Source organism: Gadus chalcogrammus, chromosome 20 (genome assembly GCF_026213295.1).
Source record: "Gadus chalcogrammus isolate NIFS_2021 chromosome 20, NIFS_Gcha_1.0, whole genome shotgun sequence".
NCBI classification, from domain to species: Eukaryota; Metazoa; Chordata; class Actinopteri; order Gadiformes; family Gadidae; genus Gadus; species Gadus chalcogrammus.
Window position 1 is genome coordinate 20,712,541 of NC_079431.1, and position 20,211 is coordinate 20,732,751.

General features: G+C 43.6%; 1 protein-coding gene across 2 annotated transcripts in view; it reads right to left on the reverse strand.

Moving 5' to 3' along the window:
- man1a2 (mannosidase, alpha, class 1A, member 2) overlaps positions 1-20,211 on the reverse strand; it is a 95,528-nt gene that overhangs the window by 37,012 nt on the left and 38,305 nt on the right. For both annotated transcript variants that reach the window (XM_056579404.1, XM_056579403.1), the window contains exons 3-4: positions 15,927-16,188; positions 5,214-5,310 (exon numbers count right to left, since the gene is read on the reverse strand). In XM_056579404.1, the coding sequence (XP_056435379.1) occupies positions 5,214-5,310; positions 15,927-16,188 (359 nt within the window). The remainder of the gene's footprint in view (positions 1-5,213; positions 5,311-15,926; positions 16,189-20,211) is intronic.

The following is a 20,211-nucleotide window of genomic DNA, read 5'->3' on the forward strand; positions in this document are numbered from 1 at the left end:
CACTAGAACTCCCAATGATTTCAGTTGGCTGAATTTAATCCACTGAAAGTAATCCAAGAAAAACACTCTAAAAGGTCACAGATTAAATTCCTCAGTATAATCTTATTTAAAATTACTCCGTTTTAATAATACATCTTTAAGCTTAAAGCACATGGTTCAAAGTGACTCAATTAACCCACGTCAGAACCTTTCATGGTTGTGCTGTGAATGAATCCCGAAAACAAGTATTGTGGGGATCCCAGAGAAGGTGGCTTGGTCTGTCGGACCACAGAGGAACAGGAAGGAGAGAAAATAGTGACAGAGAACAGTGTGGGCTTACAAGTCTCACCGTATAGATCTATGAAAACTGACCTGCTCCCCTGAGAACGTTTTTCCAGGAACAGCACATTGTGTGTAAAGGCCCTGAAACATCAATGAACGAGCTGCCATGCGTAGGGTCACCCGTTTCTTGGCCAAAAAGTTCCCCTAGAACACAGGGCAAAGACTACAGCCAACGGCCAACTAGCAGGTAGGCTTTGCGCCTGCGTGAGAGGAAGTAACTTTCCATCCCAGCAGGTGCCCTCCTGACTAGGGATGGGCATGATTAATCGACGATCGACTAATTGATCGTTAAGAGTTTCGTCGATTACGTAAATGTTTCATTGATTAAACTAATGCAGTGTGCAATTAAACATTTTACCACACGGGGGCAATATTTAAATTTGCGGCTCCTCCCCCGCAATAAACATCCCGCTTTGAACGGTGAACTCTTTACGCCTAGCAGGTGTAAAAAGCTATAAAAACTATAAAAACTACAAAATGACTATTAATGCAGGCTATGTGGAAAATGCGCCGACTTTGGCTCAGCCCTCTTCCGCTACGTAGCTAAGATGGCTGCCGTTGAGTACGAAAAGTGTAAATCGCCACACACTTCGCGATTTGACCGTTTTCAGTACACTTATTTTCGCCCGATCTGAATCGGAACGCCCTACGTACTCAAACTTAGACTAGTAAGTACGGATAGTATGGATATTGGAACACGGCGATGTAATCATGAAGCGGATGAGGCCACGGCCAAGTCCGTAGACTGGTTGGTTAAGTTATAACATGATTGTTTTTTTTTATATTATTATTGTTATTATTTTGGGATGAAACTAGGGTTGTGTTTATTTTTTGAGCACCGGCTTCGAGCTGCATGCTCCGTTGCTTAGAGCAGAGAAGCGCATAACTATTGAACGGATCTGGTTTAACTGAGTTGTTCATCTAAAAATAAAAATCCCAATGAGGAAAACACGTTGCATTTGTATTTATTTCATTTTGAATATAATATTTTTTAATTTTAATGTAAAATATTAACGATTAATCGACTAATTGATCGTTAATTCTCCCGACGATCGACTAAGACAGCTTAATCGAATGCCCATCCCTACTCCTGACCTAGTCGTTTGCTGCTTTGCCCAATTCCGCTTATCTTCTCGTGCATTGATTCGCTTAAGCCGACAGCCAATCAAAGTGATTTCACCCATAGGCAGCTTCCATTCCCGACTTCCTGAATCGGCCGAAAAACAAGAGCGGGAAAAAAAACGCAGACACAGGCAGACTAGTGCCATAGGTGTGGGGCACGCCGCAGAAACCCAGGCTAGATGCTCACCAGAGGCCCCAGACGGTCACCAGAGGCCCTAGACGGTCACCAGAGGCCCCAGACGGTCACCAGAGGCCCTAGATGGTCACCATAGGCCCTAGACGCTCACCAGAGGCCCCAGACGGTCACCAGAGGCCCTAGATGCTCACCAGAGGCCCTAGATGCTCACCAGAGGCCCGAGACCCTTACCAGAGGCCCCAGACCCTCACCATAGCCCCCAGACACTCACCAAAGGTCCCAGACGGTCACCAGAGACCCCAGACGGTCACCAAAGACCACAGACAGTCACCAAATGCCCCACATCGGAGGCGCGCCGACAGTCGGGCCGGTGCTTCAGAGCATTAAAGATCAATGGGGATATCTAGACGCAACCGGCAGAACAGCCCAGCTCCAGATAACATCTCATTCTCCCTCGAAACTAGGGATGGGCATTCAATTAAATTGTCTTAGTCGATCGTCGGGAGAATTAGCGATAAATCTTTGATTGATCATTAATCATTTTAGATTAAAATTAACTATGGCTGTTTCTCAATTCAGGGGACGCATCCTTCGAAGGCTGCATTCGAAGGCCGATTGCACCACTGCGACGCGTCAAGGCTGTCCCATAACGAAGGCTCCTTCAAATGCGGCCGACAAATGCAGCCTTCTTTTCCTGGATTTGAAGGATCCACCGGCTGGATCCTTCACGGCCCAACGTATCCCAAGATTCATTGCGCGTTGGAATGCGCATTGAAATAGCGTCGGAGAGAGCGGAAGCGGCAGTTGCAGCAAATTACATATTTAATGACAAAACATTTTTTTATATTAAATAAAGTTGGGACTATTTTAAATTTGTAACTTTATCGTCAAAGTTCAATGACATTAACACGAGCCATATAACGTTAAACTAATTAACGTTATATTTTATATAATTATTATCTAACCATATTTCTCCTCCGCCGTCCGGTTTGAACCGCAGCTGTCAGGGTTGCTAGGTGACAGGAGCGGCGCGTCGTCACGCAAGGTAAAGGGTGTTAACGTCTTGTTACGCCAACTTGAAATGCTCCGTAGGCCAGACCGTTTGTTCAGCCTTCGGTCCGGCCTTCACGGTCTACAAAGGCCACACCTTCATAGACCTCGTCCTTCAAAGGATGCGTCCCCTGAATTGAGACACAGCCCCTTTATACGCTATATTCGAAATGCAATGACAATTTATTGTTAATTCTCCCACGATTACATGGAAACTTCTGGTCCGATTAGAAGTGGAAGAACAGCTCAATCGGAATAGAAAATGATCATTTATACGGCTAAATCGGAATACACGAGAATGCGCGAGAGACATACGGACGTACGCTGACCACTTTTGTAAGGGCCATATATACAGTACATTCGGATTGCATGATAGGAATACATCTATTCAGATTATAAATCTAATCGGATCAGAAGTGTCTATGTAATCACGGCTAATCGGAATACAAATCTCTGATCGGAATAGAATTCCATGCGGAATAGAATAGAAGAGGTGGTGTAATCTGCTATAATCGACAAACACACTTATTCCGATGGTTTGGGGTGGGTGCGGCTACTTTTTAACTTCGAGAGATGGCATCAGCAGTTGCAGTAGTTCGCAATTGGTCCGTCTGTACTTTTATGCACACCGAACTGGACCACTGTCAAGGGAAGTGGATTTTTTGCCTGATTTCTTCTTCTTTCTTCTCACTCTGCAAGTAGTCTGGTAAATGATCAACCCCAGTGTGTCCGGTCGCTAAGCAACAAGAGAAATAGTCCGCCTTTGGCGGACTATTTCTCTGCTGAACAACACTAAGAATGGTAATTGTAAAAAGATATTTTTAGTAAGAGTTTTTTTCGATGAGAAATTTACATCTATATATTTTTTTGGGTTTTTGTTAATTTTCTTAAACACAAAACAAAACATCAAACAAAACAATCACAAACCTCATAAACATACATCACAAGATGATAAAACTCAAAGGACATTACAAGACAAAAGTAATTTTTTAATAAATTCATTTAAATGCCCAGTTTCTCAAATACAGTCTTATAAAGTTTTATAAAAATCCATAGATCTTCATCCCCACGGTCAAGATCATTGTCAGGAGATACATAAGGTCTTTTAACCAATTGTCAGTGTTGAAGCAATTTGGTTCCAATTCATCACAACGATTTGTTTAACCGACAAAAAGGCTAAAGCTATAATGTGTTGCGTAAGAGTTGACTCGATATTTTCTACTCTACTGCCCATAGACGAAATTCTTAATGATCAATTAGTCGATCGTCGATTAATCATGCCCATCCCTACTAGAAACCTAGGCTCACGGCGCAGGTCAAATGCTTTCAAGATGGATCAATGGCAGCTGATCAATGACCATCACCTCAGTGTAAGAAAAGAGTGAGAGCATGTGTGGATGAGCAGGAGTTTCTACATCAGACGCCATGAGATTAGGAGAATGGTTGTAGAAGTCTTTTATCTGATCGATCACTGAAACCACAGCAGATGTAGGCCACACAATATGATCAAAGGCACACGTAACAGGAGACATAAGACCTTGTACAGATGGCCAGCGTGTCCCGTTAGTGAGGTCAGACCAACAGCGATTATATAGGAAACAATCACTCTGAAATAAACACCACCTGATTTCCAAACCAGCAATGTACTGAAGCCCACGTTAATCGTGGATTGGTTGTAGAATCACATTAACTACATTTTACAAAATAAGCAAATCAATCATGACTTTTTCTAAAGATGTGCTAGGTTAAAATGTTAAAGGGTTTTGGTCTTCCAGAACCTGACTTAACCTTGCCTGTTCAGTGCATACCACCTCAAAAACAGACACTGTTATGATTGAGTAACGAGCATTGAGTAGGCGGATATCATTTTCTGACAACCATATTGTAACACTGTTAGGGCATCATCTGAGTACAAGCGCTGTTCAAAATCAAATTCCTCTATGCTAGCTATATAATTACCCCTGTAAGTGATTAGAGGAAAGTTTCGATGAACATGAAGCAGTCTGTTTCTATCTTTTCGTCTCGATTGTCACGCTCCACAACAAGAACATTGTGAAAGACTCATTGAGTATTCAAGTGCAATCTGAGGTCGCCTGCAAGAGCGAGCATAAACTACATAGCTGGCACTGCCTGTCACTGTGTAGGGGGGTCCTGTCTCTGGTTCTCTCTGGTTTGATCCCTTCCTTCCTTCCTTCCTTCCAAGGAGATGCCTTATATCCTGTGCTGAATTGCTAACAGCTAGCTCTCTAGAGACAATGGCTCAGTTTATATCTGTCCTCCACAGCAACATTAGTGCTCCTCCAACAGAGGAGAGAGGGACAGAGGAGAACGAAAGAAGAAAGAGAGAAGAGAGAGGAGATAGTGGGAGCATGGTATCACTGAGAACAGTGACCAACACCCCTGGTTAGCATTCAGCCCACAGTGCTGCGACATGGGGTCCCAGGTAACCAGGGACTAACCCCCCAGGTTAGCATTCATCCCACAGTGCATGATATTTGTGATATTTATTTAATGGTACGATATCCAGTCAGATATCAGCTAGAAAAATGCATGAATTCTCTGTGTCTGTGTGAGGAAGTCTTACCGAAGATATTGGTGGTGTGTCCTTTCTTAGCCAGGGGCTTCAGCTCGTTGTGACCCCAGCCGTACTGTCGGTAGCTGTCCCAGGCGTGCTTCATCATCTGCAACACAATCACACACAACACTTGAAATGCAACTACTTTACAAAGAATAGACCCAGCCGCACATCAACACAACACGTTTTCAGTATGGGTTTGACTATGGTCAAAGCTAGTTGAATGTACACGCGTCCGACTAGGCGCCATGCTCATTAACATGCAAAGCACAAAGCCAAATTTATAAAGTGAAGAGATAGAACTACCTTCGAACACTGCCGTTAAACAGGGCACAATTCGGCCTGTCCGTCTCTCTTTCTACCTGCCTATGAGTTTGTGTTTCTGGCCTCTTCTTGGCCAAGGCAGCCATGTTGAAAATAACCTCCAGATCTCTCTCCCCTCTCCCCCCTCCCCCTCCCTCCCCCTGCGGTGGGCGGCTAGTCGGGCTCACAGGGATCCGTGCCCGGGTCTCACTCTCTTCTTGGCGTTGGCATTTCCGTGACGTCCGCAGCGTGAACACTGAGGTCAATAAATCACGTTTACACAGGCTGGGACATGGACACGACACTTAGGCACGTGCTGCTACCCTTTGATACATGTTGATTGGACGCCTTATCAGACTCTGAGAGGGCCATATGCGGAGGCCCTGTGGGACGGTCCTAGCTTTGAGGATGTTGACTGCTCGGCTACAAGGATCTTGGCAGACTAATTGGACATTAACGCAGGGAGAGTGCGGAGAGATCTTGACAGCTCCTCCTTGCCATTGAGGCGTATTTGAGAAGAGGGAGAGGAACTAATATAATTTTTGTCCACTAGCCAAAGTGACAAGCTCTTTTCATGAGTCACTCATTAACCTGTTCCATCCTTAAAAACAAGATGGCAGCCAAGATGAAACCATCAACGTTGGATTGCAATTTAATTAGATGGGTGTTTCAGATTAGATTTGGTTTAACAGTAGAAAGTTATCTCTACATATTCAAACTCCGTCAGAATAATGCTGGTGACGTCATTAAAATAACCATGAACACACATGTAGTTTGGTGCTTCAATGGCCTCTGAATCAGTGTGACAAAATATTCCCATGATGCAGTGTTTTCTCCTGGATCCTACTGTGACTTTAGCAACGCAAAACCCTTACCTGAACTGAACCATCTTTAACCAAATACACAAAACTTATCCTAAACAAAACATATAACAAAGAAAAGGGATAATTCAGTATGGGAGATCACCACTGCAGAAATTCACAATCAAAAGAATACTGCTTAGCGCACACCGCCCACTGATATATGTACTGCCACCATTATCCACTGGGTCATAAAAACCTTCATCACCATGCCAACAGGGCCTAGAAGCAGTCTGCATCAGTAGAGTTACAGTCCGCCCGTCTAAATATAACCATCCAGAGATAGGCATCCGTGTGGTAGCCCAGGTTTAATGGTCTATCAGACGGTATGACCGAGCATACCCCAAAAGGGGGACGTCAAGAGCCTGCTGGCAAACCACACTGCCATCTGATAACCCAACGGCTTCCACTACAGCGCGTATGCGGAGGACGCCCGGTTGCTTGGTGACAGAAGCATGGAGCCGCTTAAGCCAATCCCACGGGCCGGGGGGGGGACAAAACAGAAGTCTCGGGAGTCACATGATCACACATAGTGTACTTTTACAACGGGAAAACTGAAACCATACGGATTCACATGGATAGGAGACCTACAAAAAACATCATGACACCTATCATGAGCTCTAGTGTCGAGCCATCAATTGCACCCAAGAGCCATCTCTTCCAATTATTGATTATTAAATCTTTTGATACCCGAATCACTGCATAGTTGTAGATATCCAGCATAGCTTCAGGAACGCCCCACCACGCGGCGCCCCTATCGAGTTGGCCACCTCAAACAATGCCTTCACATCCATGACGCTGGCTGTACGTCGGTCGCTGGGTCGTGTATCCCCCTGCTTGGTGGTGGCAATCTTTGGGCTTCACTTAACAGCCAGTTCAAGTACAGCTTCATCAGATGCTTTGTGCAATTATCTTGTTGGATATGGCAACATAAAATGTTATCATAAAGGGCATACAATATTATTTAAAAGAATGTGACATCGACTACCATTTGTGTTCAAGTAAGGAGTTTGTTTACAAAATGATGATCTGTCCCTGTTGAGCATGCAATTAGTTTCACAGGGAACTTAATAGGAACTAAATTTAAAAGACATCCCACAGAACATTTGGCTCCAAGCTGCTCAAAGCAAGCTACATGTTTAGCCATCCTTCTATCCATACATCCATCAAACGATTACACATCTAGTGTAATCAGCATTCTGCATCTCGTTTCATTAAAGCTGATTACAGTTGGATGGATATTTCATAAGTAACTGCTTTAGATGTGCATTATTTGTGTGCATTATTTGCTTCACTTACATAAATAAACCACACTTAAACCTAATCACACTAAAAGCATCCCCACTAGAGGCAGTAGTAGTAGTAAACTGTACTATATATTTAATACTATATTTAATGTTTTATAGAAAGGGCAGAACAGCTGGATACATATCTGCATATTATTTTCTAAGCCGAAATTTCAAAGTTCTCAGTTACGTCTTTTTTGGGAGAGACATGCTGAATAAATACAACATGTTTTCAAACTCAAAAATAATTGTTTGAATAATCGTGATTTTAATATTGACCAAAATAATCGTGATTATGATTTTTCCCATAATCTAGCAGCCCTATGTACTATGTACTAACTATACTGTGGTCTGTTTCTGCAGACGTCCTTTATCATCTGGTCCGTCTATCTTTATTAATTTCATTGAGCCGACTGTTGATAAAACCAGGGTAGACGCAATAATCATGCAACATTATATGTTGTGCCTCGCCTTGGAATTGCCTTAAATGGACCCAAGTTATTAAGACAGAGTCTTGCTCTCTATACATCTCTGAGACTTAAATAAACAAAAACTAGAGCTGTGTTGACTGCATGCATGGCTCAAGCCTGGTAAAGGTCAGTGTGAGTTTAGCACATGTTATGAGTTGACCAGGTTGGCTGATGCATGCAGAGGGGTACTGATGCAAGCTACCCTATCCTCTCAATTACCTCATTAACACTGAATGGCTATGGAAATTCCAGTTTAGCAGCAGTAAACAGGTTGCTAATATTACGCTGCAGAAATCCTCTGAATCAAAATCCATTCATCGTAAAGAGAACCTGTTGATCACCCGTCTGGTTATGCATTCCCATGCCATCCTTGGGCTTTAGCACTAGAAGGTAGAGCGTGGTGAAAAGATGAGTGATTCACTTTAGGCAATTTAAATTCAATGCTGATAAGATTAATTAATTAGTAATAAGAGACAGGTAGTCGGGGACTGCCAAGGGATCTCAAACCTGAACCCTGTGGCTGGGGTTTGAACACCTTAGTGTACTAGAATTCCCAACACCACAAGACTGACCAAAGAGTGAAGGCAGAGGACAGCTGCTGCCCAGTGCCACGCAGGCCTGCAGAATGCCCTGGTGGATGTGGAGCAGACTAAGGGGCCTGTCAACCGGAAATGCCATCAACTACCTGACACCTGGGGGGAGGGGGGATTGTGTACGCTAGGAACTATGACCTTCTCAATGCCAGCCAAGTGCCCGTCAAACAGGTACCCGCTGTCTGTCCGTCTGCCGGCACTGGCACACAGGAGGCCTGATGTGACACCAAGCCATCCAGCCTGAGAGGGGAAAAGAACAGTAGGGATTCCCACAACCTTATCCTGATGCACCAAGGTCACACACACACTTGAAATATTCATAAGGAGGCTTTGAGCGTGCTGAGAGTGCGGCCAATACGTGTGCCACTGCGAAACGAGAAAGAAATCAGCTAGGCTCCCCGAAGCATCCATCTTAGGTCTGCAGGAGCCTTCTGATTGGCTGAGTGAAGCTGCTCTGCCCCGATTGACCTCCGTAGTCAGCCTGATTGATTTAAATAACGCCACCTCAAGCCCCCCTTTTCTCCTCTCTCTTACAAATACGCCACCAACACCCTTACCTCCCTCTCTCCAACCCATAGAGTCTGCTAAGATGGCAGCTGGAATACTTACTTACCGCTTTTCTACCTTCCGCGATGCATGCCCCACATTCTCACAAACAAACATAAACGCACACACGCATACACACACACACTGAAGAGGTTGCAGGGCTGAATACTGCCACCATTTATCATGTGGATGCCAGGAATTTTTTTCCTAAGTCCCATTGGTGCCAGTGAAAGAAAGGATATAGATTTATTGGAATAATGCTTTGAAAATCAAAACCTAAATTTCAAGTAAGGGCTGTAACTTTGGTGCCACGTCCCTAAACCACTGCTTTATCCTTTGCACATGCTTCTACCCTCTTCAGAGCTTTGTCTGCCGTTTGCTGTCTCTTATGTTAGTTTATTTTACATTATTCAAACAGCATCTTCGAACAGTTGATTTGTAATTGGACGGCCCTTTATGATGGAGGCCAATGCCATCACTTGGAAAGTGATGGCATTGGCATTCTTTTTCTCTGTCTTCCAGGCTGTCATCATCTGAGTAAACGTGTCTTGTTCCTTTTTACGATTGCCTGTGCTAGTGGTGGGCAATATGGCAAAAATAACATATCACGATTTCTTTCAGGCAGGATCACGATCCACAATCTTATCACAATTCTTTTTCATGTTGGTTTTTAAGACTATTTTGCAAGTAACAGTATCACCAAACTTATTTCCCTATTTAAAAAAGTATAGCCCTACAAGGTAACAAAACTGAAAGAATAACAGACCATTTAGGCCAAAGTTTTTTTTCAAACCGATTTCAATCAATTGTGCAAGTGCAATTCTGCAAAGTATGAACATTCAACAAGAATGTTGACGTGGTTTAGACTTGTATTCAAGTACAATCAGAGACTTTTGCATAACTCCCAAAATGAACATTGGTTTCAAAAGGTAAACAGCAAGTAAAGTGCACTCTTGCTGCATAACATTAAAACTAAATCTAACATTGGTAGGAATCGTTAAATCAGGTAGCTTATTAGACACAATTCCTCAGCAAAAAATAGGGGGAGGGGATTCAATCCAAGGCACTACTTACTGTTTGCTATTATTGGTTTATTGGTTTGTCTCTCTAGGGAAGCCGTGTAACGGTCTAGCAAATTGTGTGATTTAAGATTAGGCTGAGAAAACAACTTTGGATGCGTGCATGAGTCATAGAACTGCAATAGAGTGTGGAACGGTCTGCATTTTTCTGTTCGAGCCCCGCCCGCGTCCGACAGAGAAGTAACCAAGCCCGACCCGAGCCCGACAGGCATCAAGATAAGTCCGAGCCCGACCCAGGCCGACAGTTGAGGTCGATTTTTCTCGCACTAGTATTGACACGTTTACGTTTGTACCGTGAAATCACGCCTATATTAAACGAATGCAAGGCGTTTTGGAATTGTCAACCGATCAGCGCAACAAGCGTGCGTTAACTGCAAGCACATGAGGCTAAATCTTAACTTCATAAAGTCACAAAAAAGGCCACGATAACTGAAAAAAATCTGACTGTCCGGCGCTATTCTCTAATTTTTCTTAGTATCTTCTTAACGTCCTCAATCGCTCTCTTGCATTGCGTTGTCACATATAGTAGTCACTGAACGTGAGCTTGCGCATGCTGTGTGTCATGTGTGTGACACAAAAAATATCTATTAACTGTTGTAACGCCTTATCGCGCAGATGTGTCCAAGCCTATTGCCGCTTGTACAGGCCTTCACAACATCTTTTAGTTTTAGCAAAGACTGACGCTTGCATATAGGCTTGCATAAAAGATGTTGTTCCTTCAGAACAACATCTTTTATTTTTAGGCGACTTATTTGACACTGCATACAAGGGCCTCATAGCTCTGGACTGGAAACGTCCCCCATAAGGGTTCTCAGCGCTTGGCAATAGACCCACAGCCACGGAGATGTCAGAGCACGGTGACCAGTGGCCTGTCAGCAGCAGTGAGCCACTTCCTAAAGGACAGGAGGAGTAGGAGGCGACCGGTAGAGCTGGTGACCTTCTTCTTGAGAGGCACCTCCATCTCCAAAGCAGCTGCTGTAGACCTGCTCTGCCTGCTGATCACATGCATTGTGGAGCCTTGTGTTACAGGGATCAATCCAAGTGATGTATCAGAGCCCTAGACAGCCGCAGTAAGGAGTGACCTCTGGAGGTCATACAGCTGTAAACACCAACCCCCCACCATGCCTATGAGGCCTGTCAGTAAATCAGTCACGACAGGAGAAGAAGACTCTCTTAGAGAGTTGAAGTCACACTGGAACGAATGGGCTCAGGATTCCACTGGGCTGAACCCAGTACAGCAGAACAGAAGATAGAGCAGCCATACCAAACCCTCCGGCTCCATTCCTAGCATCTGTCCCTGTAACTCGCGTTCCTGTTACCAGCTGACTCTTTCCCACTACCGTTTGGTTCAGTTAGTGGTAGCATTGGAAGTTTGCAGACACTCCCTTGGCGTTCCAAGAGCAACAGAGCCATGACTCGTCTTTTAAAAACACACGTTCCTTCCAAGCTGCGCTCTACCACCCTGCCTCTGAGAACAACTGAGGAGCGGGTGAGTCATGTAATATTAAGACTACCTAGCATAACGCCGCAACGCTCTCCCACCGAGCTCATTAAAAACTAAACTAACAGATGATTAAAATAGTGGCGCTATGGAGGATTCCCACCGAACACCCAGCCAAGACCTGTTCCGGAGCACCATACCAGACCTGGTGTGATGGGATAAGGCCGTCACAGGTTGTTACAGAGCAACAACACACTAAATTCACCTCTATTCATAAAATCCTCCCTTGTGCAGTCCATCCCAGCATAGGCTCAAGAACACAGCATTACCAAAGAATTGAGTTGAACTGCGTGCATCCGTAGAATTAATCAATATATAAGTGTTCAATCAGTATAAAATAATTCTGACTCATTTGGATCCCAAACCATTAGCAGTAGAGGTCATTTCAGCAGTAAAACACATGACGTGTCACCTACTGACGACAGACTTTCTCCATGGATAGTGGCTGTAGCTTTAAACCGTTATAGCGACAGTATACACGTTACTTTTTAACCAAAAGAAACAGGACGTTGTAAACAGCCCAGGAATAATATAGGCCTACAGCTTTTTAGACATAAATGTTGGAAGCCTTCCAGTAAACTCCTTCTCGTGTGTATTATGTTGTATATTAACACACACACCCTCACACACAACCACACCCACCCAGCAGACATCAGTAAAGCAGGCCGCTGTGTGTTTAACAGTTGGTTTGTTTGAACAGTGGGCCGATACCGTGGCAGAAGCCCAGGGAAGGAAGAGCTTGGTGGGATGTGTGGTATGCTAGCTTCTCTGTTCCAGCCTCCCACTCTCTTCCATCAGCTGAGAACCAGCCTGGGCCTCAGCCAACGAGGCCTCAGTCGACATGTCCATCGCTCAGCCCCAGCCTGGGCCTCAGGCTGGGGCTGATCGTTGGGCCTCAGCCCCAATCGGGGCCTCAGGCCCGGCCTGGTCCTCAGCCGACAGGTCAACCGCCCACGACGCAGCAGTGGCACCTGACTTGACGCAGTCATCACAGCGACCTGGAGGGGTGCGACTTGCTTATCTGGGTATTTGATAAACCGAAGATATGCTAGGCAGTAGATCACAGTAGCTGACACTTATTGTGCCTGCTGTATAAGTAAGCCACCATGCATGCAACTGTTCTTAACTCATCATATATTAAAATGGAAATGTTCTTCAACTCCATCATAAAATATATTTATTTATTGAATATTTATTTATATTTTATTATTTGTGTGAGAATCTGGTTAGCACTAGCATGCTCAAGTGTAAATAATATGGATTTACTATGGATGATATTTTGGAGTGTACCCTACCCTACTGTAAATGTATTTAAAATCCAGCTGATTAAAGCATAATATGGCAACCAACCCGTAATAAACGGCCTCATCGTATCCTATTAAAGCAGCTCCCCACGGGTCCTCTGATCTCCTTCTTCATAGAGCATCGTTTGATGTTAGCCGGGTGGAGCCATTCATTTGAACTTTCATTTTCTCTACATTTATGTACAGTGCTTTTCAAGGCTTTACGACCGCTTAAAGAACTTAAGAATTCCTCGCTTTGTGCTCACCGTCCACACACACACACACAGACACACACACACACAGCAGTATTCAGAATACTACATGAGTCGGGTAGAGTGCCAGATAGATAGATATGTGGGACAGGTGGGTTGAAAGAGGCGGTGAGGGGGGTGAGAGCGAGACATTAGGGAGAGTAGAGAGAATAGAGAGATCAGCATAGAGGAAGAGCACAATAAACGGGATTAGAGCCAGGGGCAAGGTGTAGCGGGAGAGAGTGGCAGAGAGGAAGCCAGAGAGAGGGGGAGGAATAAGATGGAGTTAAAGCTGAGCTCGGCACGCACACAGACTACATGGCACAGGACCATAGCGAGGGCGAGAGAGGGAGAACGAGGGCTTATTGCCTTCTCGGCAGATTCTGTGCTTCCTCAGGGAGTCTGTGTCGTCCCTTTATGGGCTCGTGCATCTGTAGCGCGCACGCACGCACACACACACACACACACACACACACACACACACACACACACACACACACACACACACACACACACACACACACACACACACACACACACACACACACACACACACACACACACACACACACACACCCCTGTGAGTCATGTAAAGTGTTTGGCTTGGGTATGCAGGGTTGTTGTTGGAGAATATAGTTACCCTTACGGTGAACTTTAAGGTAGGCCTCGGAGGGCCATACTGGTGGTCTCTTTATTTCCTCTACATCTTTAAAATGCATGTTTCTGATTTCACACTTGGTTACCCTGGAGCTCTTTTTTAAGTGGGCAGAATGTGTTGTGAGATGTTGTATGGTGGTGGTTAACCACCAGGAGCAGCAGAGGGTCAAAGCGTTGTCGTAGCGGAGCTTCTCTATGGGGTAAGAGGGCCCTGGTTCACAGGTAGATCTCACAATGACTGTTGGCTTGCGGTACTTTACGCAGGAAAAAGCCTGCTTGTTTGTCAAAGTCCATATTGTTCTGCGGGCCTTTTTGCTATAGTTGATTCCATCCAATTACACTCGATTTACGCAGTTGTTTACCCCTGAAACAGTTTATTTACAAAAAGCACTTTATCCTAGCATGCCTTCCCCCTATTAGCGTATGCACTATCTCTTTGGACACAAGGCTAATGGTGGCTAATGGCTACTAGCAGCAAATGGATGGTAATGTGTGTGGTGTGTGAAAAGAAAATTACATATAGCTCTGGTCCAATGGATGTCATGAGGGTAACATGTCATTTTGTTCCATTCGGTCACTGAAATATATACATTACAAGACATAAGATGAGGCTGGAGGAGGATAAGGCTGGAGAGGCCTTCTAGGCCGACCAATAGAAGGCTTTTTACACTCAATATAAAGAGCATGCTTAACCTAACAAGTGCACCTCACTGAAGTAATCAACTTGAGCACATCTAATTACTTCTTCTTTTTCCTGCCGATGCTATCATCGTAGATCATCATCATACTATACTCCTGGTAAACGTCTGATGTGACAGAGAGCACCGATGCTGACATATCACAATGACATCACATGTGGAAGACTGTGAAACAACACGTGCGGTGTGCGTCTTGAAGCCGCTCGGTAATGAACCTACACCGCCATGCTCCATCGAAACATAATAGAGCTAATGAAACCCACGCCTCTGGCAGAAATATAAATAACAGGATTGTTTGCATGAAAAACAATGCACTTTTGTACAGCAGCCTTGTCTGTTGATGACTCTTGCTGTGCAAAGCAACCAGGCCAACCGTCATGCCTTGCTGCAGCCGGTGTGCTGCTAGCTTCTGCGTGGTTTGGGGAGAGTGTAGCTCTCTCTTACTGAAGGACAATTATGACGGGAACAAAGGGTTTGTTTACAGACAGAAGGACGGGGAGGTATTCTTCTTGGGAATGCGATCAGCACTCACGCGTGGCCCCATAGCGAGACGCGTACATGATACGAGGTAGTCACATGGCACCTTTTAGATGCAAAGGAACATGGGGTAGAAGCATATGGCTAAGCTCATGGAGTTTTTGTCTGACACTCGCTCTCACACTCGACTAATACTACTTATAATAATCAGGCATATTATCATTCCCCCTGCGTTCCACACACACACAAACATGAATAAATCTAAAACACCTCAGATGAAAACAGCTCTCTCTCCCCAAGCCTGGTTCAGCCCTTCCCTCCGACCTGGAGACGAACAAACCTCCCACTCCTCCTGAACCGTGCTGACACACCCAGAGAGGGCTCCAGCACACTGCTGAACACAACATTCATCTGCTCTAGCTCGGTTCAGAGGTAATTGCAGTAGTCCTGCTGATTATGAAGCGTGGCTGTAATCTAGACGAAGTCTACACTGTACAGTCATGGTTAGCAAGAGATGGAAGGTTAATGAAGTCTGTTGATCAAATTGGCCCAGCCTTCATACAATGCCACACTGCAACAGCCTTCACTCCCTAGATATGATTCCACCCATCAAGTTGCTTGGGATCGAGGATTTGTAAGAACGTGTGAAGGCCCAGAGTGACACATACCATCCTCCCCCCCCCCCCCCCCCCCACAGACCCTACATCAGGGGGCTTACCTCTCGGATCTTGTCCCTCTTCTCCTTGACGGCGGGCTCAGGCGGCTCGCCGTCGCTGACGCCCACCACTTTGGGCATGGGGACTGGGGGGAGGGGCCTTGGCCCCGCCTCCTTCTTCTTCAGCTCCTCCACCACCCGCACCTTCTCCGTCTGGATCTCTGCTTGCAGCTCCGCCCGCGACTTGCGCAGCTTCTCCTTGGCCTCCTGCAGGGCGCGCTCGTGGTCGGCGCGGATTTTGTCCCGCAGGCTCTCCTCTTCCTCCCTGGGGGACAGGAAGTATGCAGGGGGGGGAGCGGACAGGAAGACGTTAATATCTCAGCATGATAAAAAAAATTCTTCATCATACTATTATATGCATGAGGTGGATTCAGAAAAGTGTTCCCAGTCCAGGTTTTTTGCGCAAATCCATATTTTGGGGGGGGGGGGACCTTTCTTGCTCAATCTTTGTAACAAGATTCTTTGCCATCGTACAAACAGCTAACTTGCTCGAGATCTACAGACTACACTTTATATTCTGTTCACTAAACCGAGGCTGTAGAGAAAACACAAAGAGGAAGACTACACGTCTCGTATGTGCCGTCACGCTCCCTGCGACTGGCGTGGACAAGACTGACCATCTCCCCATCTGCATAACTGAAACTCTCCACATGCCCCGACTTATAATGGTTTTCACCTCTTTTGCTGCTTTTATCCTCCCTTGGAAAAAACCTAACATTATCAAACTCCTTCACGAAAATGGTTAGTTTTCTTTGAATGAAAAATTATCATTTAAATCCACAAACAACATATATGTAATCCGGGGCATATAAAGACTGGGACCAGAAGATAATTACTTTCTCTCCATTGAAACCCATTCATATTTTTCGATCTCATAGGTCCCATGGGCTCTACCGGAAGGTGTGTGACTTTGCCACTCTATATCTAGGGCTGTACGGTACGGTATGGACTAAAATATATACCACAGTATGATTTGAGGCATAGATGGTAACGGTATTATATCCCAGTATGTTAATGTTATCTACTAATTTCGATAGAAATGCTACTGAAGGGGTAAAATACTGGTGGTTAGGCAGCAAAACTGCATGAAAAAAAAAAGCTAAATTACTTTAAAAAGTTACTTCCATCTCTGAAAAACACAAATGTTTAATAGTATGCATTTCTTTCTCCACTTGCTTGCGGACCTTGACGTATAGTTTTGACATCTCAATTTGGCTGAAGTATGTGCGGGCAGGTAACGCGTACCTAGGATCGAGTGTTTTGACCATCTCTTTAAAGCCCTTTCTATCGACATTTTGAAAGTAAACCATGTCCTTACACAGGTTAATAGTGACGGTGTTTGTTATCTCGTTCCAACGCTGGCTTTTTTGGTCGTAAGCACTGGCTTTGTAAAATGCCTGCGGAAGCGATGTCTGTGGAAGAGATGCAGAGACAGCTTCACGCTACCAGCGTCTGTCTCGTATGGGGTCAGAACAGTCTCATTAATAATGAAAGGATTCAGAAATGTATTTTGTGATTTATATATAAATTACTCTCTTCTCACAAATACATTTCAATGCACACACAAATGGATATCGGTATGTATAAATGTAAAATTTATCCATAAACAAAAATAAGTTTCACAAACACATTTCTGATTCACACACAAATGTATCTTGTTTTAAATAAATGTAAAATCTATCCATAAATATATGAATAAAAAAAATATTATTTGCAATTTTCCTATTGCAATGTATTTGGATGTTGTTACATTTATATACAAACTGTTAAACTTGAAATTACAAGACGTTTTTCATTTGTGAACTCTTTTGCATTTGTGTGTGAACTGGTCTGTATTTATAAGTGCATTTTTGACGTTGCTAGATTCACAAATGCATTTTTTTCAACAAGGAACTCTCTGTAGCCAATCAGATGCCTCCCTCGTTTTCAGCCAATCACATGACTGCAGTGACAGGGTTTTTACATTGTCGGTGAAGTTTACTTTTAAAAAATGCATTTGTGAATCTAGCGACGTCAGGAGAGTCTCAAAGATCCACATATAAATACAGTCCAGTTCACAAACAAATGCAAACAAGTTCACAAATGAAAATCGTCTTGTTAACTCAAGTTTAACCGTTTGTATATAAATCTAACAACATCCAAATACATTTTTAATTAATATATTTATGGATTTATATTACATTTATTATATTTATTTAAAACAAGGCACATTTGTGTGTGGATCAGAAATGTGTTTGTGAAACTTATTTTTGTTTATGGATTTATTTTACATTTATACATATACCGATATCCATTTGTGTGCATTGAAATGTATTTGTGAGAAGAGAGTAATTTATGTATAAATCACAAAATACATTTGTGAATCCTTCTCTGTGCATTCATTATTAATGAGACTGTTCTGACCCCATAGTCTCGTACGGTGTGGAATGTGAGCTCGTGAAGGGACTATTGCGCCTGTGTGCTTGCGCAATAGCATACTGCCTGAGAGGGCAGTATTGCTGTCAAATCTGTCCCTGGGAAAAGTAACGTTGCGCCGAATAGAAAAAGGAAATAAGTATCGTTACCTCATCTTCAGTAGTTGCGTGTAACTTTACTTTTTACGCAAAATAGTATTTACGTTGCTGCATTAACGTGTTACTTACTATGTAACATGTTACACACAACACTGTCTACCGGTCACACGGTAACGTCAAAATTCATACCGTAGCACAATACAATGTTATTCATGTTACATTGTCATTGTTCAAAGTCTGACGGAATTCACACCTGTGTTTTATACTGATTATACCGTACACCCCTAACAATAGTCCAACAAAATAAAAATGTTGATCATTTAAATGCCCTTTAAAATCCTTTCCCAGAATCCAACAGGTATGGGGACTTGGTGGTTTAACAACAAGGCTATGAGCAGCAGACCCAGGCAGAAGTGGCCAGCGCCACACTCTTCCATCCCCCTCCATGGGACAGGTGAGCCAATGAGGACGGTGGACTCGAGTCTCAGGCTGCCTCATCTGTAGAGCTGAGGGCTGTTGACTCCGCTCAGTCCCCAGCGGGGAGGCATGAACAACACACTGCAGGTTAGGACAAGGACATGGTTTCGGAGCAGATCTAAAAATCCACCCCAAATGATGTGGACTGGGCTGCAGAAGTTTAGGGACAACGCCCAAACAAACAGTCATTATAATTCATTAATTTTTACTACCATAAAGTTGTAAGATGTTTGAATTTGTCCAGTCTATTTGTATTGCACCTTATGAAATGTAACGGGGCAATGAGCAACTGGGTGTCTTTAAAGAAGAATCTTTCAACCTATTTTAAACCTAATAATTTCCCCCTGTCAATGTTCGTCCTCTAAAATGGCTTGTTTTTGTCACTGATAGGAATGGATTATAATAACGGTCATTCATTCTAGAAAAAATCCCTAGAGAGAACGTTTCCTAAACAAAATTTGTTGCGCTGGATAGAGGCGTTACACGCAACTCGGCAAAGATACAGACTTAAACAGAGTTTGATAGGTTTGTTTCATTTGTTGATTTGACACTAATAAGTATACTTGTGATGCTGTTATTTTCAATGGTCATACAGTTGCTATTTTTCCTAGATTGGATGAATACACACACACACAGAAAGTTTGTGTGTCTGTGTACTCAGCTGTGGAGCTGCATGGTGTTTCAATGTGATTATTTATCTACCAGAACACACTCAGGACACCGCATCTGTTTGTTTCGAAGTGTGTTTATATCCAAGCCCGACATCGCCAGACCAATTCGCAAATGTGTATTAGTCTGGAACCCTCACATTTTTATGGGTCAGAACAGTCTCATTAATAATGAATGCACAGAGAAGGATTCACAAATGTATTTTGTGATTTATATACGAATTACTCTCTTCTAACAAATACATTTCAATGCACACACAAGTGGATATCGGTATGTATAAATGTAAAATAAATCCCTAAGCAAAAATAAGATTCACAAACACATTTCTGATCCACACACAAATTTGCCTTGTTTTAAATAAATGTAATAAAAATCCATAAATATATTAATTAAAAAAATATTAGCAATTTTCATCAAAAATGTATTTGGATGTTGTTACATAAACATACTGTTAAACTTGTATTAACAAGACGCTTTTCCTTTGTGAACTTGTTTGCATTTGTGTGTGAACTGGTCTGCATTTATGTGTGGATTTTTGAGACTCCTGACGTGGCTGGATTCACAAATGCATTTTTTTCAACAAGAAACTCTCTGTAGCCAATCATATGCCTCCCTCGTTTTCAGCCAAT